Source organism: Kwoniella shivajii, chromosome 3, assembly GCF_035658355.1.
Source record: "Kwoniella shivajii chromosome 3, complete sequence".
Classification (NCBI taxonomy): Eukaryota; Fungi; Basidiomycota; class Tremellomycetes; order Tremellales; family Cryptococcaceae; genus Kwoniella; species Kwoniella shivajii.
The window spans coordinates 840,401-862,210 of record NC_085910.1 but is presented as its reverse complement, the minus strand read 5'-3'; the positions used below and the strand labels follow the sequence as shown (position 1 = coordinate 862,210).

The 21,810-nt window shown below is 42.2% G+C and overlaps 10 protein-coding genes across 10 annotated transcripts; 7 read left to right on the top strand and 3 right to left on the bottom strand.

Annotated features, from left to right (window-relative positions):
• Positions 1-304: 304 nt before the first annotated feature.
• On the top strand, positions 305-1,690 carry IL334_002526 (uncharacterized protein; the record flags this gene model as incomplete). Its single annotated transcript, XM_062934270.1, has 3 exons — positions 305-486; positions 539-741; positions 807-1,690. The coding sequence occupies 3 exons, from the start codon at positions 305-307 to the stop codon at positions 1,688-1,690; spliced, it is 1,269 nt and encodes a 422-aa protein (XP_062790321.1).
• Positions 1,691-2,314: 624 nt separating this feature from the next.
• IL334_002525 (uncharacterized protein) lies at positions 2,315-3,757 on the top strand (the record flags this gene model as incomplete). The annotated part of the gene is made up of 6 exons (XM_062934269.1): positions 2,315-2,416; positions 2,482-2,638; positions 2,740-2,869; positions 2,936-3,072; positions 3,195-3,399; positions 3,475-3,757. 6 exons carry the CDS (start codon positions 2,315-2,317, stop codon positions 3,755-3,757), a joined length of 1,014 nt encoding a protein of 337 aa, XP_062790320.1.
• A 362-nt stretch (positions 3,758-4,119) lies between these two features.
• Positions 4,120-6,158, top strand: IL334_002524 (uncharacterized protein; the record flags this gene model as incomplete). Its single annotated transcript, XM_062934268.1, has 5 exons — positions 4,120-4,187; positions 4,305-4,478; positions 4,592-4,778; positions 4,874-4,990; positions 5,070-6,158. 5 exons carry the CDS (start codon positions 4,120-4,122, stop codon positions 6,156-6,158), a joined length of 1,635 nt encoding a protein of 544 aa, XP_062790319.1.
• Positions 6,159-6,440: 282 nt separating this feature from the next.
• IL334_002523 (uncharacterized protein) lies at positions 6,441-8,499 on the top strand (the record flags this gene model as incomplete). Its single annotated transcript, XM_062934267.1, has 8 exons — positions 6,441-6,578; positions 6,655-6,798; positions 6,877-6,988; positions 7,058-7,152; positions 7,243-7,761; positions 7,832-7,903; positions 7,970-8,314; positions 8,380-8,499. The coding sequence occupies 8 exons, from the start codon at positions 6,441-6,443 to the stop codon at positions 8,497-8,499; spliced, it is 1,545 nt and encodes a 514-aa protein (XP_062790318.1).
• Positions 8,500-8,899: 400 nt separating this feature from the next.
• Positions 8,900-10,241, top strand: IL334_002522 (uncharacterized protein; the record flags this gene model as incomplete). The annotated part of the gene is made up of 7 exons (XM_062934266.1): positions 8,900-8,956; positions 9,096-9,176; positions 9,259-9,341; positions 9,472-9,625; positions 9,725-9,970; positions 10,113-10,172; positions 10,239-10,241. The coding sequence occupies 7 exons, from the start codon at positions 8,900-8,902 to the stop codon at positions 10,239-10,241; spliced, it is 684 nt and encodes a 227-aa protein (XP_062790317.1).
• A 560-nt stretch (positions 10,242-10,801) lies between these two features.
• On the bottom strand, positions 10,802-11,705 carry IL334_002521 (uncharacterized protein; the record flags this gene model as incomplete). Its single annotated transcript, XM_062934265.1, has 4 exons — positions 10,802-10,865; positions 10,941-11,274; positions 11,363-11,527; positions 11,624-11,705. The coding sequence occupies 4 exons, from the start codon at positions 11,703-11,705 to the stop codon at positions 10,802-10,804; spliced, it is 645 nt and encodes a 214-aa protein (XP_062790316.1).
• Positions 11,706-12,165: 460 nt separating this feature from the next.
• IL334_002520 (methylthioribulose-1-phosphate dehydratase) lies at positions 12,166-13,436 on the top strand (the record flags this gene model as incomplete). Its single annotated transcript, XM_062934264.1, has 9 exons — positions 12,166-12,228; positions 12,295-12,334; positions 12,400-12,429; positions 12,494-12,512; positions 12,585-12,723; positions 12,786-12,879; positions 12,938-13,116; positions 13,200-13,263; positions 13,330-13,436. The coding sequence occupies 9 exons, from the start codon at positions 12,166-12,168 to the stop codon at positions 13,434-13,436; spliced, it is 735 nt and encodes a 244-aa protein (XP_062790315.1).
• A 1,123-nt stretch (positions 13,437-14,559) lies between these two features.
• Positions 14,560-15,252, top strand: IL334_002519 (uncharacterized protein; the record flags this gene model as incomplete). The annotated part of the gene is made up of 1 exon (XM_062934263.1): positions 14,560-15,252. One exon carries the CDS (start codon positions 14,560-14,562, stop codon positions 15,250-15,252), a length of 693 nt encoding a protein of 230 aa, XP_062790314.1.
• A 262-nt stretch (positions 15,253-15,514) lies between these two features.
• On the bottom strand, positions 15,515-17,638 carry IL334_002518 (uncharacterized protein; the record flags this gene model as incomplete). Its single annotated transcript, XM_062934262.1, has 3 exons — positions 15,515-16,592; positions 16,657-16,763; positions 16,814-17,638. The coding sequence occupies 3 exons, from the start codon at positions 17,636-17,638 to the stop codon at positions 15,515-15,517; spliced, it is 2,010 nt and encodes a 669-aa protein (XP_062790313.1).
• Positions 17,639-19,895: 2,257 nt separating this feature from the next.
• Positions 19,896-21,392, bottom strand: IL334_002517 (uncharacterized protein; the record flags this gene model as incomplete). The annotated part of the gene is made up of 1 exon (XM_062934261.1): positions 19,896-21,392. The coding sequence occupies one exon, from the start codon at positions 21,390-21,392 to the stop codon at positions 19,896-19,898; it is 1,497 nt and encodes a 498-aa protein (XP_062790312.1).
• Between the last annotated feature and the right edge of the window lie 418 nt (positions 21,393-21,810).

Below are 21,810 nucleotides of genomic sequence, written 5' to 3'. Positions count from 1 at the left end.
CAAATTCCCCTACAAAACGAATTCAACACTTTGTTCTTGACCGTGACTCTATACACTAACTGATTAATTTGTGCTTGTGCGATTCATTCATGTCTCAATGCAAGACAGATACACGCTGATTCTTGATCACGATTACACTTGATCATACATGCATCGGCTTGTCACTTATCAAGCTCGAAGGGTATTATGTTGTCAACGTGACATTTAATACGGTGACAAGATCATCTATCTTTTTCAACCTATTTTATAGTCACCCCCGTTCCTCCACAAACGAGAAAGATATTCTAGAGATATTCTAGTTGATATGATCTTCTCTCTTACTCTTTTGTTATTCTTACTGAGAATATCTGCTCGACCTTCCACCTCTCCCCATTCGCCCTCTATTCTGAACTCACCCCAAACGATAATAGACGGCTTTCCAATTGGGAGAACCCAGCTGTCCCAAGATGACATGATCGAACTGGGTAAATTAGCTATAGCTGTCAAGTAAGTCTCCCGCTGAGTAGCGTTGTAGCCTTATAGTGACATTCCTTACCAGCTCGGCTTATTGTCCCAAGAGTTATAAACTGCAACCGCATCCTTCCGCATCTAAGGAATACGAAGGGTCACCGAGTAGGAAGAACCACCGTATGCACAAGACAAAATCGAAATTCGCTCAACACGATGATGGGAGTAGTATTGTGATATCAAGTGATGACGATGAGTTCAGACGGGAACAGACATATCATGGTGATATGAAATGTGAGTGTTTCATACCGGGATGTGGGATTATTATTTACATCCTAATCGCGATATGGTTGACATAGGGTATATATCGCATACACCTTCAACGCAGACTTTGACACTCGCATTGTCATCACTGTCATCCACCGATGATTTACTTGAATTACGAGCTTCTTCTCCTTCTCCTTCCCCATCTGGGTCAACAAGTACAGATAGCGAAATTCTAGTTCCACTTCCGGCATCACTTTTCCCATATCCTTTCGGTTATCTTCATCCCTCTTCTTCCAAGGGGAAAGAGCCCAAAATCCATCATGCATATATCCCATTCCTGAAAACTCATGGTAAATCAGCTTTATTATCTTTGCTAGATCTAATCGAAGATCCACCTGCGACAACTACAACCTCATCCCACTCAGACGTCTTGAAAGAATATATCACTTCCTTAGGTAGTCCATCCTCAGTAATGACCAATAAACCTATACGTAAGATTAAGATCGTAGGACATGGGCTAGGAAGTGCAATTGGTTTATTGGTAACATTAGCATTGAGCATGGAATTATCGAATGGACATCACCTTTCATCATCTTCATCACGTTCTCAAGACCACTTGCATGATTTAGAAATATCAACAACGTTATTTGGTTTACCCAGAGTTGGAAATATCCACTTTGCGAGATTAGTTGACTCGCTAATCGACTCTAGAGGATCATCATTGAAGATGAACAGAATAACATCATATGGCGATACGATAACTCATCTCCCTGAAAGACACTTGAATTTGACACATCCTTCGAAGAATGAAATTTGGATAGGACCAGATCCACGAATAGCATATTTCTGTAAACCATCTCCTTATCAAGATGGAATGGAGAGTAATTTATGTGCAGCTGGAATCAAATTGGAGAAGACTAGCTTAATAGATCATCTAGGTCCTTACGCTGATGTGTGGATGGATAAAAAATGCTAGACACACCACGTCCTGTGGCATAATGGCAAAACATATTTTGGGGTATTTTTGGGGAATTGATTATTCCTCCTCGGTGTTTATGTGTAGGATCATGTGTGTTCTTGTAACTGTATCTATATACCCCTCTTTCATGTATTCAGTCAGACTATATTATGGGATTCTAGACTTGGCAAGGTTTGGCTGAATAGCACACGATATGTGACAGGACAAAGTCAGCTGGTTTCTCCTATTTCTCTGTATTTCAAGTGATTCCCGTATTTTCCCATTCAGAAGTATTCAAACGGAGATCTGTTCGCTCGTTCCTAGATCTGATTCTTGCTTTCTATTTTTATCACTGATTTCTTCTGTGTTTTGTGTGTGAAAGCGCTTCTGTCGTTTGAGAAAATATCGATAACAGTGGGCTATGCATAAAGGCTGTGCGACACATGAATCAATCAACTTTGTAAGAGAATAGATATTTACAGCCTCACTGATCGAGTCAGTTATATAAAAGAGACCAACCTCACATCCCTTCCTCCTTTGATACCATTCACGCTTCCCGAGCATATACAAGTAAAAATATATTTTCCAACTGGCTTCTCTTAGCCCTTTTCTCTCCATCTGCCATCAAAGTGTCTCGAAGCCATGTCTGCATTCGCAGGTGAAGATACAATCAAGAATATCAATTTCACAGGAGGGTTTCCTGGTCGAAGAGATTTCGCTCCTTCTATAGTATTCCTTATAGCTGTCAGTGACAAACTTGATTTGGGATATACCATATACATCTTTTTGGGCTGACGATATCAATCTAGTATGCGATCACGATACCCATTCTTTTACTTCGAATCACACGAAAATCCGATAGAACAGTCATCTTACTTCGACCCACTTTATTCGTAGCCGCCAGAGTTGGATCATTGATATTGAGAATAATCATGTCAAGGCATAGTTATGGTATTTCATCTCTGAGTGAGTAGAATCACATCCTCCCCTAACCACCTGTGTCCTGGTATTGGGTTGTACTTTGAAGTCAAAATTAACTTACTGATACGGTATTGTTGGTCATGTAGTCGCCGAATTGGTGTTGATTTCAGTTGGATACATATTCCTCATTGACCCATTCATCCAATCATGGGCAAGACACGTTGAAGGGAATGTACCCAGATCTGAAAGACCAAGTTGGGTCAAGCCCTTACGATGGTAAATCTTTTTTCCCATTTACACTCTTTGAGAGTACCGTGACTAAGATGGTGTATCGGTAATCAGGACACTATGGGGTCTTTTACTGGTCTCAATCATAATAACGGTAATTGCGGGAGCTGTCACTTCTGATGCATTCAAATCGAAAGCTTGGCTTAATTCAGTCAAGGGATTAAGGCAGACTGGATATTACTTAACATTGAGTAAGTTGTCCCGACAGTCTTTTTTCTTCTGTTTGCTTCCCTATTCCGATTTACTTGCTCCTCAAGTCCATTCAGTGGAGTATCATGTGTCAAGCTAACCAAACTTTCCATATCCATTCCAGTCGTTATCGTGTTCTTGGCGATAGTGACGATATTCACTCATTTCCACTTCCGACTGCCCATCTTCAAGACACTCTATATCCTCACTCCAACATGCTGCTTAATGATCGTAGCTATATATAGGATCGTTCAAACTCACACTACGAGCCCAAACGCTCCTGTCAGATCGTTGACTGCATTCTGGATCTTGCAAATGACATTTGAGTAGTCAGTGATCAAATCAAATCAGCTCATTATTTTTGACTCATATTCATTATTCATAGAAGCTGACGTGAGATCTAGTATCGCATATTTATTCGTTATAGCTGTATCCTTACCCAGATTCTTCCCTGGAGAAACAGTATCTCCCACTGAGACAGCAACCGAAAGAAGGGGATCAAGAAATAAACTCCTCCATAGAGAGAAACACCAATCGCCAGAAGCCGAACATAATAATCAAATAGCCAGCCCTGGACTTAGTGAAGAAGGACCCGATCCAAGGTGGTATGATAGGTTATTGGTTGTGAAATTCGTAAAATGGATCAAAAAGCGAAATGCTGCTAAAAGGCAGGAAAGTCAAGTTTGATTTCACTGTGATCTCCAGGGTGGATAATATGTTTTCACTGGGAGGTATCGGTATGAATCGCATGATTGGTTCCAGCTATCACTGTGTTACTTCGTAATGATTCGCTGTGCATGTATATTTGGGTATAGTCCCACGCTGTGACATGGGCATAAAGAGCGGTTGATAATCCCCTTCCATTTACAATAGAGTAACGTGAGAGACCCTGAGATTGGGATGGGCGACGTCACAGCAGCAAAATGTGTACGCCAAAACAAAATAATTCAAAAATGTTCCTCTGTAGCAGAAAGGATCTCTCATTCCATTCATTCGCATCGTTGATCCGCTACCTCACCTTCAAGGTCAATCGCAGGGAAGAAGTTGTCATGAGTCTCCCAAACTATCCTCAAGATCATCCAGATCGTACATTAAAGGTATTCTCATTCAACGTATGGTAAGTCTCGTCTATTCCTGACATCGGCCGGATCGTCTCTTTTATCGAGCATATAAACGGTAGGAACTAAATTGGTTCGAATGCACTAACGTTATTCGGTGTTCTCGCTGTATATAGGGGCTTAGCTATCATATCAAAAGATCGCGCGGAACGTATAAAAGCTATAGCTGAATATCTGTCTACATCAAATTATGATATAGTCTGTTTACAAGAATTATGGATTTATAAGGATTATGAGATTGTTAGGGAACAACTATTATCTAATCTACCTTTTTCAAGGTTTTTCCATACGTACGTCATTTGCGTCTTCTTTTCGTCCTTCTAGCTGGGTCCTCGACTCTCTGAGGCTTAGTAGTCAAGATGAGAAGTTATCTTGAGCTGATTTTGGAGTGAATGGGATGTAGCGGAGCATTAGGATCTGGTTTAGCTATATTTACTAGATTCCCACTTATTTCAGCTCAAGCTTTACCTTATTCATTATCTGGTTCACCTGCGCAAGCTATTGCAGGTGATTTTTTCGTTAAAAAGGCAGCCGCAAATGTAGTGGTCATTCATCCTATACTGGGTGAAATAGAAATATGGAATACTCATGTGAGCTCCTATACCACTTCGCTCTGTTCTCCGAGCTTTTCTGCTTTCGTTCTTATCGTAAGAGACCGTGCTCATCGCTTTGTACTTCTCGATAGATGCATGCCGCAGGTGAACATGCACCAGATACGAGACAAGCTCACAGAATATCTCAATCGTGGCAACTAGCTAATAACATCAAGAGTGGTGCTGCAAAAGGTAGATATATCCTCGCTGTAAGTGTTTTGTTTGACCTTGATATCCATATCTGGGAAATATGACCTTGCTGATCCCCCTTTTGCTCTCATGATATAGATGGGAGATTTCAACTCACAGCCATGGTCAATACCGATAGCGATGATGCGTAATCATGCAAACATGAACGATTCATTCGCATCATTCAACAAAAATGCAAATTCGGAATTATCACCACATCCATCACCCTTTGAAGCCATAAAATCATATGGAATGACATGCGACTCAACTCTAAATACATATTCAGCATCCAAATCAATACCTCAAAACGTATTAGAGAAAGGTGGGAAAAGATTAGATTATATATTCTTCAGACAACCTTCCATAGCAAGAAGAAGACCTCTGGTATGGGGCTATAGAGATGAAGTCCCACAAAGTCATACTCGGAACAATTACAACAATCATAATGATAATTATCATGGTGACGGAGATTTCAAGGGTAAAGGTCATATGGAAATTGGAAAACCATTACATTCATCCATTTCAAAAGCACCTAAATTAAGATGTATCGATTCTCAAGTTGTTTTAACGGAAAAGGTACCTGGTAAACCATTCTCTTATTCAGATCATTTCGCTATTTTCTCAACTTTCACGATTGACGATCCTGAACCTTCACCCAATCAACAAAGCCATCAAGCATCTTCATCTTCGTCATCATCGGAAAACAAGAACTCTATACCGTCCAATACATTCACACCTTTAGTACCATTAATATCTCATTCTGAACAGATAAATCCTAATACGACAAGTTTCGTACCGCCTGATTCACCAACATTGAATAGTCCAAGAATCTCAACGTCGTCTTCGACGGCTACGACCACTGCTAAATCGTCGACTGTAAGATCAGCTTTGCATACTCTACAATTATACACCGTTATATCGAAGAATACGGCAAAATATCATTTAAAGATCTGTTTGTCTTCTTTCATAGCTCTCATCGCTCTGACAGTGGGCTCAGCATGGCAGCCTAAATCATGGATCCAACCTATCTTCACCCTAGTAGGAGGGTTACTAGGTGCTGCAACGGCAACTTTTCTCTATACAGGTTTCGTTTGGGGTAGATGGGAAGAAGGTCTGTTGTTGGAAGTCACTGAAGAGATGGAGTTGGAATTGAGAGTCGCTGAAATGGAAGAGAGAATCAATGCATAGATGGGAGATAATACTATATATCTCTTTCATAGAAAACCAGTAGCATCCATCTTTGTGTTCGTATTATTTTGTTGATCTAAACATGTATTACGTAATTTGCCACTTTGTTTGTGTGAAACGCGATTAATATTATATTGTTGAATGTCAACAAAATAAACAAAATACAAACAACCAAAGAAAACAACCAAAACATTCTCATGCATCGTATACATTCTGCAATTATATATACTTAACTTGTACATCTTGATCACATCTTACCCATTGTCATTTGCTACGTTCACGATGCTAGCCACGCCGCCGAGATTACCTCCGACGTTGATGCTTGAACAACATGCTGAAACTCCCGGACCCACAAAAGCTAGAATCAACCACTTACAAAGTCAAGTCAGTGAATTAGTAAGGAAGAACCAAGGATTAGAGGTGAGTCACATTCAAGCTATGTTCAAGATCGAAGAATGGTATCGTAGCTGATGCTGAGATGGAATTTGGTGGATAGAGAAAATTGCTAGCTGAGAAGAGTATTTGCTCCAGTACAATCAAAGATAAATCAGAAGAGCTGGATACCTATAAGGTTCAATTGAAGAACAGTCAAAAAGAATTGGAACGATGTAAAACTCAAGGTGATGTGATGAGGGATGAGGTGAGTGAAAATCATCAAGCTAAATCAAATACGATTGAAGGCTGATAGCTTCCTTGATCTCACTTATATTGGGATTAGCTCAATCTTCATTCAATGGTACAACAACAAAAGGCATTGCTTGCGCTAGCTCAGGAACAGATGCAAGTCGTCGAACTGGAACAGAGGTTGTTGCATTCTGAAAAAGCTAGAAGTAAGCTTTAGCCTAAAATCCTTAAATGAAGTAATAAATGCTGATTTGTGTCTGTGGAAATTTCGATAGTTATGAGGGATCATAAGATCGCTTTGTTCCAAGCTAAAGAAGAAGATCTTCTTGATGAACTCCGAGAAAGAGAGGAGAGGCTTTCTGACTTAGAAGTAGGTTGTTAAATCTATACTTCGTTGCAATCTTTTTCAGGACGGCCATGATCTGGTGGTTTCCACGCTAATTTCGTTGTTCTTGTACAGACTGCTCTCTCCGAAGCGAATACTTCGTTAGTTCATCAAAAAGCTTCCAGCTCATTGTCGTCCTCGTCATCGACCGAAGAGCTTGTGATCGCGCAGAAAGAACTATCAAAGGCCAAAGCGGAAATTACTTCTTTGGAAAGTAAAGTTGATACTCTGGAAAACAAAGTGAAATCCTCAAAGGAACGTGAGAAAGAAGCAAGAGGAGAATTAGATAATTGGTTGAGAGACGAAAAGTCAAAAATGGGTTCATCTGAAAAATCCCAAAAGGATCTAACGAATCAATTAAGGAGTCTGAAGAATCAATTGGAAAAAAAGACTGAAGAATTGGAAGAAACGAAAGATGAATTAGAAGAAACCAAACGGTCGTACAAGGACAGAGAGAAAGTTTTAAAAACTAAAATTAGAGAAGCGAATGGAGAAAGAGATAACCTGTTAGGTGTAGAAGAGGAATTACAAAGTCTGAAAGCGAAATCTAAAGTATCTAGCCCAAAGAAAGTAGTCAAAGAAAAAGTCAGAAAGGTTAGTCTATTATTACATCTTTACTATTAGTACGACATCGATCTGGGCTAATGAACGAATGGACGTTCAGGCAAGTCCGGTCCAGGATGATACATCGGACGAAGAAGTTGTACCCAAGAAGAAATCAAAGAAGGCTGATTCTGTAAGTCCAACGACATCACAACTCCAAGTTTGTTGGATTTCGCTTACTTGTCTTCCGTTCGTTTAGCCTGTTCGAGCGACAAAGCCCAGACCTAAAGCGATAACCATAACCCAACCTTCTTCGGAATCGGAATCAGATTATACAGCGACGAAAACCAAATTGGCCTCTAAACCTCGTCCTAAATCACCTGTGAAAACTAAGAAAGTCCCACTTGAAACTTCTGATATCGATAACCAAGCCCCTACGTCTAAGCCTAAATCGACAACTGGAACCAAGAAACTCGCAGAAGTCCTTGCACCTTCTCCTGAACCTGAAGCTGAGACATTAGATCCATCTGGAGCAGTACCAAAGAAGAAGAAGAGATTGCTCGGTGGTGTCAAATCGGCATTTGAATGGGATCCGATCATGGGAGTAAGTCATATATTTATCTTTTCTTCGCCCCGAAGTGACAACGCTGATGCGAATTTGAACCTTAGAGCGGGGACGGTGTGATACCACTAGGATTAAGTCCTATGAAACCTATCACCGGTAAAGCGGTAGGAACGATTCCAAGAGCTGGATTCTCAGCTACAAGTAGGTTGAACCGATTAGGATAAGACCAGTGACAATGACAGTGACTTTGTAACAATATAATTATTCTCCTGTGTTATTTTTTCTTCGGACTCTGTCTTGTCTTTTGGGAAACACATACTGGTATGCTCCGTTTACGGTGGGCTCTCTTCTTGATATACAGTTGAGACAGAACTATGCATACATCGTCCTGTTTTCTTTTCCTCTAGGTAGTTCAGATATACGCCACAAGACCGGCCGCCTGCAAAAAAGGGGGAATATATAAAGTAATTTGCACTCTGACCGGTGAACGGCGTACGGGTATCGCATCATCAGTTGTCACTGTCGTTTCATTCATTCATCCCTTATTGATTCATCTTCAGAGAAGAGAAAGTAGACCATACATAGTTCAGGATCAACACACATCAACCACGAGATTGATTCAACATGTCCAGATCAGGTGCTTTAGACGATAATGAGATCCAAACGGAGATGAACAAGATGGTATGTACTATTTGCCCTTATTTTCTCAATGAGTCCCAGACAGTGGACCACCTCCTTTATTCATTATTTCCACCTTGGTCTTACTTGCGTCTGTATGGATAGCGCTTGATAGAATACTGATGACAATCTTGATGGATAGGTTGCGTTCATCTCCCAAGAGGCAAGAGAGAAAGCTAGAGAAATCCAAGTTAAAGCAGATGAAGAGTTCTCTATTGAAAAGGTATGTTTCCCTTCTTACGGACCCAAATGCAAATATACCTGTCAGATTGTAGGGCCAAGTGCTGATTACAGATGGATTGTAGGCAAAAATAGTCAGACAAGAATCATTATCTATCGATTCTCAATATGAGAAAAAGAAGAAACAAGCTGAAGTCGGTTGGAAGATGTAAGTGTGGTCTTCCAGCACATAATCATACCTTACTTCCCCAAGATCTTGTCATATATATCCATTTCAATCGAGATAGATACAGAAAGCTGACGTAGTCTCGATACTGCCTGCAATCAATCAATCATAGCTCCCAATCAACAGCTATCAACACTTCCAGAATCAAAGTGCTCAGATCAAGAAACGATCACCTCGAATCCATCTTCGAAGAAGCCAATAAACAAGTTCAACAACTCAGTAATGGTGACAAATATAAAGAGGCAATTGAGAACCTTATTCTTGAGGTGAATGATATGCCTGAAATATGTCTCTTCGCGAATAAGGATTAACTCCGCCATACTTGTATCTCACGTCATACTGATATTTTGTACATTACTATATAGGTCCTCCTTAAATTACTCGCACCAACTATAACCCTTACTCACCGACCAAAAGATTCCGACCTGATCAAGAAAGCTTCATCGACAGCTAACAAGCGATACAAGGATTTATCAGGAAGGGATACCAAAATCGACCTCGATAGTGCTTTACCAGATGATGGTTCAGGTGGTGTTATTGGCGCTTCATTGAACGGTAGAATCAAGGTTGATAATACCTTGGAAGAGAGGATAAAGATCCTTGAAGAAAAGGTGTGTACTAACAATTCATCTGCGCCACTTCATCTCCTCCCTTCTTGGGCATAATACCCCAGACAAAGACCGATCGACAAAGTCATGCCTGTCACTCGGTACCAGCCATAACTCGTTCCAACACTAACAATGTGGGATATAGATGCTTCCCGAATTAAGACATGACCTCTTCGGTGTGAATGAGAATAGAAAATTCTACACTGTAAGTCTGATCAGCTCAAAAACGTGCGAAAGGTTCTGATTGAGCTGACCTCATGCCGCCTTGTAGTAAACCTGCGTTATGAAGAAATAGATCACCTTTGTCTTTCTTGTCTTTTCGCATTCTATTGATACCAGAATCCTGAAATACTGAAATACGTCATTCTGAAATGTATCGAGTTGTCAAATACCCTCATCTCTCTTCCTGCCCATTACTGTCAAAGGTCAGAAGGATCGGAAGTACTGCATTTGTCCAGCCACGATATGGCCTGATCTGATTCGTTCCAGGCGTCGAAGAGGTCATCATCCTTCATGTTGCTCTCACTCAGTATCATGTTGTTATAGGAGACGTCAATTTAGTGAAGTTGAGCACAAGGTGATTGGGATCAATGGACCCTAGGGCGTATCGCCTGTTTCAACTGTGAGGCTTCATCGTCACTAATAGTATCTCGTCCGCGCCATCGCGGAACTGAATACCGAGGTGTATCGTTTGCATGCGGGGTATAAAACATGACGTGAAGCAATTTACATATTTATGAACGACTGTCACTGTGGTATATAGCAATGATATTTTAGCGATGTTCATTGCTAGGGAGAAAGCAGCAGTCGCTACTGCAATTAGCAGCTGGCAACTTACATTTTACGAGCGTTTTGTACACGGATATACAACCAATTTACAGCGTCTCTCACTCCCGTTCTATGAAAACACCAATGTCAGCTCGTGGTACTACGACATGAATTTTATGGCCTATCGGCATTGAACATGACTTACCCTTCTAGAGCGGAGACACCCATGACGTCTAGACTAGCCATTCGTTCATCTTTTGCACCTCCATCATCCCATTCTTTCGTTCCATCCTTTTGTATCCCTCCCGTCCGTTCTGCACGGTCTTCTCGGTCTTCTTGTATCTTAGCCTTTCCTTTCCCCTTATCTTTAGGCTTGTTCGTGATTTCATCATCCTCCGTATCTCTATTTGATCGAGCGCGTTGCCATGCATCAAACGACTCTCTAATCTCAGCGACAGAAAGTGAAGTAGGATTATCTTGTTTATTTGCGAGCAACAATAAAGGGAGATTCAACAATCTAGGTGAATTGAGGACCTCATCTAGATTACAGGTCAGTGGACGTTTTCCCTTTCGGCTTGATCAAAATAGAATACAGAGATAGATTATTGCCATGGTTTTCAGACTCACCAAACACTTGCCAATTCTCAGTCAGTCGAGCTTGATCACAAGCGTCAACTACGAAAACAACAGCATGACATTCATCGTAGTATTTTGGCCAAATAGATCTTATATCTCTTTGTCCACCTAGATCGAAGAAACGTAATTCCGTAGATGGTAATGTTATTTTACCAACTGCCAAGCAAAACAACAATATTTCAACCACATGTGTGAGCTACATCTCCGGAATTGTTGTGATTGTTGTGGAAAGTTTGGAAAGTGGATACTCACTATTTTGACCTACGGTCGGACCTATCTTCTCTGGAGGCATCCCTGGTGTGGGGTTATACATCGTCTTAATCTTCTCTAGCATCGTCTAAACATATTGTATCAGAAGCCGAACTGGAATTGATTCTGCAGTATTTGTTGCTTTTATGACTCACCGTCTTCCCCGCCTATGACGGAACTGGAAGTCAGCTTAGTATACATTACGCGTACAGCTAAAAGCTCACATTGTCCAAACCAATTATGACGACTGAGTATTCATCTTTTCTGGTAAGGTACTCATGAAGCCCTCTGAGTAGATGATACATGTGTAATGTGTGTATGAGTTATAGCGATAACGAAGCTGTAGGAGACAGGAATTAAAATAAGCATGTATGTCATAGACTCTGGGCAGCAAAAGAAATCAACAGTAGTAATTCCAACATCTCGTATCGTGCAATAACAAATACCTCCACCATCCACCCCTTACAAACGAATATATCATCCAACTTTTTTCAAGACTATCCCATTTTCATTCCAGATTGTTATACCATAAAGAGGAACGTGAAATGTCGAACAAACTCACTCATGAAGAACAGGAAGCACTGGTTATCAGTGATGATCCTGAACATGTAAGCTCACACCAAGTATCGACCCTAATTGCTACCTAAAACTGGAGTTAATCGTTTTTATAATAGCCTGCCAACCTGATCTCAGAACTTTGTCGAGAATTCTATAGTACGTCGATTTATGCTTGCGAGCTCTGATACAAAATCCATGCTTACATATTATCCTTCACATAGAACTCGGATGGGTCACCGGTACAGGAGGAGGTGAGTCTGCAAATCTGCCATCCAATGATCATTGTTCGAAACGTTGATCAGAGAATCCATATAGGCATCTCCATCCGTCAAGGGTGAGTTTTCAATTCCATTCCAAGTCTGCCTGAGATAGGCTATAAAACGAGGCTAATTATCTACGCGATTAGTGAAAATGTATACCTTGCCCCTTCAGGTGTACAGAAAGAACGAATCAAGCCTGAACATATCTTTGTACTTCCATTTGCTCAATCGTCAGTCCCTAAACCCGGATCCAAGCGAGATTTCCTCAGAATACCCAGTAAAAAGGTAAGTATACTCTTGAGCCTATCTTCTCTCATTAGTTTCGCAAGCGCTCATTCGGATACAAGGGATTGAGCGAGTCACAATGTACACCCCTTTTTTGGAACGCATTCACAATGAGAGAAGCGGGTGCTTGTATACATACTCACTCTCAGCATGCTGGTAAGACCTATCTAAACGCCTTGAGATGTCTGTCATGAGACTGATAGACATATGGTAGTCATGTTGACATTGTTACATCCGCGGGATGCTCAGAGCTTCAAGATTTCTCATCAAGAGATGATTAAAGGAGTTAGGATCGGAGGTGTAGGTAAAACATTAAGTTTCTTCAATACGTTGGAGATTCCAATAATCGATAATACAGCTGTGGAAGAAGATTTGACTGAAAGTATGGCTGCTGTAAGTTTCATCTATATATATATATATATATATCAAGCAAGCATGAGCGATTTTTGGCATTATAGCTGATACCCTTTTGACAGGCCATGGAAAAATATCCTGATGCTCCTGCTATCTTGGTCAGAAGGCATGGTGTCTACGTATGGGGTGAGTTAACCCCATATCCCCTTGGACAGCGCATTGACGTCAACACATATCATCGAATGTCTATAGGTAACACTTGGGAGCAAGCGAAAACACAATCTGAATGTCTTGATTATCTATTCGAAATTGCAGTAAAAATGCTTTTGGCTAAATTACCTTTAGTAGGTGATAATTGAACACATAGAGGACAATCAAACATCAAGGATATAGACAAAAACAAAATTTGATGCGATACAATTCTACACTTGGTTTGCCGATCATTCCTGTCTGATTCAGAGCGACCATGTCCTAGTAAGCGAGGGCTTCGAATTCGGGTCATACGTTATCATGTATATCTACCTTTCAACTTTTGTTCTTCTTGATATGTCCTTCAAGAGACTCGCAAAGTCGAGATCCGCATTCTAGGCCCCTCAGACTCTGCTTCATCTGTAAAAACGATGACTATACTACTTGGTCCCCTCTGAGTGCTGACAAAGGACGTCCATGTCACCTCGCTTAGATACATACGAGGTATACCAAATCTGATCAACTCAAAGGGTATATGGTAAGAATATACCAAAACGGTTGACTACATAAACCAAATATATTGATATAATACCAAATCATCCGTTAAAACCATTTCGTTGAAGATCATCTTGGTTCCGACATCCCTTTACGAGCAACATTCTACCTCGAGCCGCATCTTTTGGTATTGCGTCATGCATGATGAAGATGTAAAGATATGTTCCAACTTGATAAAGGTTTGCTCAGTACTTCCTTTATCATCAACTGTCATGAAAGTAGCGTGTTTGACTGCTAGTGAGCGATAAGGATCACGAATTGGAAAAAATGCTAAAACACAATCACTAATAATTTACTGATAATGAAAAAGTAGCTTCGGATCACATCATCGAGCTCATTCTCCGACCCACAATCCACAACCTACACTACCCCCTGGAATCGGAAAAAGATATATAAGTAGCCATGCCAATGTTCACTTCTGGATTACTAAAGAAATAGCAATGTGTTCGCTCAATCAATTTTCACATGCTGACTCGTGTCAATGCGTTCAAGCAGATTCGACTTATCCTATTTGGTATATTACCTTACCTGATTTCGCCTGGACATATCCTCCTGAATCACATTAGACGTACCCTGTAAGTATTAATACGATCTTTTCGTCTTTGTTTGCTACTCTGCTAGCTTCGCGCACTACCTGTTCGGTATTAAGGTACGTACTGACTTGACCGAACTCAGAGAAGTTGCAGATTGATTTACTATCTTCAAGAGCGCCGTTGATCAATAACGCACAATTGAAAAATGTTCACCATCACCCCTCCTACACCTTCACCATCAGCTTCTCCCAAGGATCCTCAGGGATCTTGGGCGTCTGTGAAACCTGCTGGAGCTACTTCACCTAATGATCCGATAATCAAGCTTGATCAATTGATCAAATGTATCAATAAACTCATTCGTGGATATTCCAATTCACCTTGTTCATCCACCATCTATTTATCTTCTCTACATTCATTCCGCAAACGTACAGAAGATCTCAGAATACATCTCAATAGCATCGATATAGATGTATCTCAAGAAATCGTACAAGCCGAGATTGACAAATTGGAGAATGATTGGTGGTCAAGTGAAGTCGTTGCAGCATGGTATGGGCCCCGTCCACGGAGATTATCATTATCACCCAATGACAGACCCATCAAGCGAATCCAGAGTGAGCTTTCCATGACTCCAAACGAACGCATCATTCAAGCGAAACCACCTTCGTCGTCATTATCTCGGTCTCAACCTACCAATCACGGTAGATCCAGTCCTTCCCCAACAAAGGTTTTTCAAAGAAGAAAACGTATTATGGGCTCAACAGATCTTTCTGCTTTGATCGAAGAAAGAGGTTCATTTTCTACTCTTGGAAAGGGCGAAGACCATACTTTAGGACAATGGATAGAAATGGAAGGATGGCTGAGAAGGGATTCAAGTTATGTAGGTCTTAATGATGAATAAAGCTTGCAGAGAAGAGCAACACCGGATATCCAGTATATACACGCGATTTTAAGGCAATTCGGTGTTCTTGTTTGTAGCTAATTGCATGTTACCGTTACATAGTATACATTTGTGATTCGACTCAGTATCGAATTGAAAACACTTCCGTTGCCGTTAACATAGCAGTGAACAGAGATGTTTTGCCCATGTATATGATAATTAAATGTACACTATTTATATATTTATAGGACTTACATCTTGCAGATCATCGTCCCATTCATTCTTATGATGCTAAGCCAGCACACGGAACAGCTAAACATAATACTATCCAAATAGACGCCACAATCCCACCGAGAATGAGAATATCTCTTTTGATATCACGATAAACCTTTTTCACTCTTGGATCTTCAACTAATTTCTCAGGTCCAAACACCTTCGGTCTCTTTGGCTTGTCTTTGTGTTTAGTTATACGTTTCCTCAATCCATTTGATTTGAACGAAGTCGATAATGGATCTGCCAGATCATCATCTTCTGTCGATATAGGTGCTTTGAGTAATTTGGATAACAAGGCTGAAATCTCTTTGTTTGCTCGTTGACTTGCTATAGAATGTAATCTTGATTTTGATCTCGTTAATGGTACTCCAGAAGAAGCTCCAGAAACGTTGATCGACCCGCGAGTTGATGACGCTGACGAAGGGAAAACAGCTTCATCATTGATAAACGGTGATATCTCTCTTCGATGTCGATTATCAGTATCTGAGAACGATATCGTAGGTGGTGCCATGTCATCTGATATGGGGAAAGCTTCATTTGGGCTTGGTGCTTTGATTGTTGAACGACGAACTTCCAGTCGCCGTCTTTCCGCGTCCGACACCTCTGATCCGTCGAGGACTGGAAGAGCGACAGTTACCGAGTCCTGTTTCGATGACGCAGGCGAGCCGCCTTCTTTTATGAGATCATCTTCCCCTGCGTCTGACGGTATACTTGCAGCGCCTCCTAGATCAGCCAGAGGCTGCACTCCATCAGGCAGATGAATGTCCATCTCTCTTCGACTGATAGACTGTGTAGGTTCTGGCATGAAAGATTCTTCTTTCAGTTCTGAGGCCCCTCTACTTTCAACCAAAGTCTCCTCGTCATCTAATTCATCCATCTCCCAGGGTCTCACCTGTCGATGTGATCGACCCCAAACTTGAGTACAGAACCCTCGATAAGCCGAATAGAATTGCATGGCACCAAAAGTTGCGAAAACAATAGAGAAGAGCCGCCATGCTCGGTGTTTGAATGGGTGGTCGGGGAGAAGCAACGTGAGAAGAATGTAAATGACGGCGCCAAGTCCAAAATCGGCTGCACCGACCGCATACCTGCGCGCAGAGAGTTTCTCAACACAGTCCTTGCAGAAACCTCCGAATAGATCAGATGACTCACCAAAACACCTGCTTTGGCCGGTTGATATTGCTCTTTGCGTTGGCGAGAAAATGGGGAAGACTTTGCGTTTCAACAACATGGTATATTTCCTCGTACAACGGCAAGAACTATTGAGATGCTTTAGATCTGCGCTTGAAGGAAGCAATCGATTACTCACCACTTCAGGGGCTGTACTCCTGGCCAAGCAAACCCTAGTATACTCTCTCAATTCATCACTGATACCCAGCTCTTTACTTCCCCCTTTCCTCAGAAATGTTGCGAATCCTCTATGCGCTTCGTCTCTCATTGGCTGTTGTGCAGGTTCAGCAAGTACTGTACCTGGCGGAGGTAATGGAGGATGGGTAGCTTGGTGTAGTATCGAGGTTAACGCATTTGACTCGTTTGGATGTGATATTGTCGATGGCCGTCTTGAGCCTATCAGGGAATGTGTGATGGAAAGTAGTCTACTCGCACGTCGAGCGGTCACTACTTTAGTTTCAGCACAATGGCAGGATGAAAATTGGCGACATGTTTTATGATTTATATTTTCTGTATGGCAGAAACAAGGTTTAGATCCACCATCCCTACTCCTAAAAGGTTCGCTGAACACGACTGGGGTATCTTGTTCGGGCTCTGACGGATCATGCTGTGGCATGGGACGATCAATATAACCATAAGGATCATACCTATCTCCTAATCTAGTACTTGGGATAGGTATTGTCTCTTTCACTTTCTGCTCTAATTTGTCGAATCTTTCCCTATAGCTCCTGAACCAAAGAATGAACAATAGGTTTTCAGTCGTGAATTCCTTGTTGGCCACGAATGATGCAAAGTCGATGAACGATATAGGCGGACATGTCTCGCCGTTGAGTATGTTACTTAGCTTTAAATCATCAAGTATGGGTTGCACTGCCGACGAGTTGAATCGGGATAATGGATGAGTCGAGACAGACAGCATCGAGTGTATGGACGATGAACGACCGGGCTGTGTTGATTCGCTCATTGCGGTGAATAGTGATCGAGATGTTAGGGTAGCATGAGCAGAAGATGCAGGTATTCTGATTTCAGATTCAATGTGCGGTTGATGGATGGTATACGGAACGAGCGAGAAATAAGCGAGGACGGAATAAAGGATCGTCCAATGAGGAGGTTGGATTGGCTATGTTTCGTTGCCAAAGGATTGACGTTTGGTTCCAATCCGGTTGGCAGAGTTTTTTCAAGTCTAAACTAAACTTTCTCCTTCAACGATTTCTAATGATCTCAAGACCGCTTGTCCTGATCTAGATAGGTCCACCAGCGAATACGAATACAAAGTAGCTCGACAATGAGTGATGATGATAACGTTGTTTGACTTGGGCGGAAGAACGCGGAGCTGTCCAAGGAATGGTGATGATACTTGTTGAATACTGACCAGCTTTGCTGACAGGTGTGAGTGAATATCGCAAGGCTGTTAATGATACTGATTATAAGATTTGACAAAGTCGGATCGATAATGTTACAAGTATCACAATCTTCGCTTCGAGGTAAAAATTAAATGATGATCGATATGTGCGTGCGATTATTCTGTCTCGTCGATGTACGTACTAATTCAGATTGAGCGTCGAGAATAGGCGATTGACAATATGTCAACTTCACATTTGCTTGTCCTTGGTTTATTCAAACTATAGCTACAATCGTAATAGTAAAGTGAAGTTGGGTTTGTTGTTTCCGTGATAGTATTAACGGTGCAATCTGACAATTTGAACATGGAAAGCGAGTTCCTCTCTACACCCATTCAAAAACCTATTCGATACAAATCCCATATTGCCTTTAATCAAGTCCATTATGTCATTTTTTGAGGCTTGTGAGCTTTTGAGAATTATTTAACTTTCTGGTAGAGGGTTACACACCCTTCCTCCCCTGCGAAATGGATGATTCTTTTGCTTCTTTGTTTTGGTCGATCTCTCCATTCTCATCTTTCCTTTTTCCCTCTTTCGAACGTGACATTCCAGACATTTTGATCGTAATAACGTATATCCCTGGATTGCTTCAAACCTTCTTTCTTCCTCCTCCTTGTTTTGGATGGATTCCCTCTCGTTAGACGAGTTCATCTCTCAGGAACAATAGTATCTTCCCTCTTTTTGCGTAATTACGAATGCTGTCAGAAACGCCAAAAGAGCATGTTAGTTGAGCAGTTTTGCTGTGGAAAGGGGGAAAGTGGAGAAGACAAATTTCAGGAACATTTAATATTTGAATTAAAATAGAAAACATTTAAGAAACCGGAGAAATTGATCGACGCCCAATGTTTTCCCACCAGATTGTAAGCCTTTTTGTCTCATTTGGGTAAAAACAAACATGAGATGTATATTCGAGTAAAGTTTTTGTTCAAAGACAAATGTGGCGGTGAGGAGGGAGTAGGGAGTGGGGAGTGGGGAGAGATTCATGTGGATCGGACGTAAATTTACGCGAATATAAAGAACAAGATAGCTCGTCAGTTCGTTTTAGCTTCATTCGCCTTGTCATCTTCTATACTCTCAACATAATCAGTCCTCCTAACAACATCTGAAAGTCGTCTTTGTTGTTCAGTACATAGAGATGACAAGCTTGTCGTCCTTTCATCTACGGCCATAGAACCTCGAAACCGCCCTATCCCGTCAGCTCTAGGAAGCCGCTGGCTAAGGCGAGAGGTAGGACGTTCCTAGGTACTATAGATTTAGTAGAGTAATTTAGAAGCGTGCACACGCAGACCCCGAGTTCCCATCCGTAGCTTCCATATACAACCCCAATAATGACATGTATCTAACTCTAGGAAGCTAAGCTGGGTATCGCTCGATTAGTACCATCGTGGGGGACCAGATGGGAATCTCGGGTGCTGTAGTTTTGGTTTTTTGTCCATATGCATATGTGATGTAGAGCGTCGTGATTCGTAACAACTTGTGTGGGAGAAACGATAGCTGAATAGGTATTTGTGATATCCCAAAGTGGACCTTGATGATTCAGAGCGATGATCAATTCTTACTAGATATCTTGTGAGTATCAGAAATGATAACAAAGCCGGATTCGTGTGGACAGCGAGCTTATTCTGCTAGCGCGTCGCTAGCGCGCAAATGGTCACCCATGCATTGTATACATTTCCCGGTCGAATGTGAATTACAATTCTCATTCGAGATTTCATCATCACTGCAGTAAAACAGAATTGAGAAAAATTCTCGACTATGCCATATTGCTGAGACCAGCTGAAACTATCGTCTCGTACCACCTCCGGTCTGCTCCTTGAGCTCTTATTTGGGAACCCAAGAGCTAGCCAGCTCTAATTCCACGGAATACGGTTTGTCGGTATTTTCGCTAGATTGATCGCTCTCGTCCACTCTCCCATGTGACTGACGACCCTTTCTGCCCCCGCTCTCAGAAGGAGAGTTTGTGGGAGGAGCAAGAGGCCCAGGGTCGAGTGGGAAATTGTTCTTCCCGTAACTGTCCCGATCATGGGGTGGGTGGAACCCAGAAAATTGCTGCTCTTCTGACTTTCTTCCCAAACCCGGAGATCTGCCACGTCGACGTCGGTTTCCTGATGGGTTTTCCCTATCACTGGCAGCCTTATAAGGATGTTGACTGCCCTCATGAGAAAGCCCTGGACTGGGAGGACCTGCTGGCTCCCACGTATCAGTCTTTCTTTCCTTTCCAATATTATCGTCTTGCATTTGCGTGGCACTTTCTCCGCTCACAGCAGAGGTTGACCTGGACGGATTAAGACAGCCCCGAAGAGTGACTTCGCTATGTTCGCCTCGTGGTACTTGTATGACATGTGTTCGGCCATGTTCATCCACGACCGTAAAGATTGCATCTGAGGATACCGCCGATCTTGCCGTACTTCTTCCATCTCTTGAAGGAGAACGACGGTACAGGTCAGATTGGCTTCCTCGGGAACTGGGGCGTCTAGAGTCGGGTGAGGGATGTTCTTTGTTGCTGGGTGCGTACGGAGGATCTTTCTCTGCCGGTTCGTCGTGTGTGGCTCTTCTAGTCTCGTCCCTAGTAATTCTCTCAAAGTCGATTTTACCCGGTACGTTCAGGAAAAGACCAAAGGGTTGATCCGGGTTTGTTCCGCTTCCAAAATACCTTCTGGGTGTGCGAGAGCGTCTTCTCCTCTCTTCAGATGAGCCGGAGGACTGGAGCCCGGTTCTCGGCGAGTAATCGACAGCTCTGAGACGAGGCGAAGGACTGGGGTTACTGAATGGAGTCCCGTGCTCATTTTCGGTTGCATCGCAAGGAGCGGTGAACATGAAAGCAGGTCCAGACCCATGGGGGTCGGACTCGTGAAGTCTAAGAGCAGAAGGATCAGAGTTTCCATGGTAGAAACCCTGAATGTTTTGAGAATCCGGTCTTTCCCCGAGGTTGTATACCGGTCCTCTACCAGCCAATCCGCGATGAGCGCCTTCATCGGATCGATATCCTTGAAAAGCAGCAAAGTCTGCATGAGTGTGTGGATTGGCAGGAGGTCCCGTTCCAGGGTGTGACTGCATGGCAGGATCGGGGTAGACATAAGTCACCCCACTCGGTTCTGTGGGTGGCAAGTGTTGGTATTCTGCTAGCCCATAATTATCGGCATCGGTTGGTGGACCGTATGAGTCAGAGTAATTGTTTCGATGAGCAGATGGTGCAGGTGCGTAACAAGTGGGCTCCTTGTGTGTGTTTTGCTCTGGTGAGGATCGCCTCGACGGTCGCCTTGAGTTTCCCCTGGAGCTGGGATGAGGCTGGTAAGCAGAATAGTCGTCCTCAGCCATGCTAAAAATTTATCCCGAAAGTTGGATGAGTAGATAAAACTCAAAACTCACCTCGCAATATGGAACCATTCTTATAGCTTTTCAAAAATGTCTTCTCCGTTCGCTTACATATCAAGCGTCAATGCATCGAAGGCAGCCAATGAAAGGTGATGAGAAAATGAATCGTTGGTCACGACATCAACGGACGTGGTACAACAAAGGATGAATTGGTCAGTCGTCGCAAGATTAGGAAGTGAGGTCAGAAGGCCGACCAGTGGGACGACGATTCTTTAGCTCGAGATTTTTGCTTCGAAGAACAAGAAGTCCACAAGAAGCAGGGGAAGAGAAACATGGGGAGTGAACGAGCAGCTCAGGAGCATAAAAGGTTTTCTCTAACAGTGGAGCACTCTGAAAGGTCACCACGAAGACATCTCCCTTG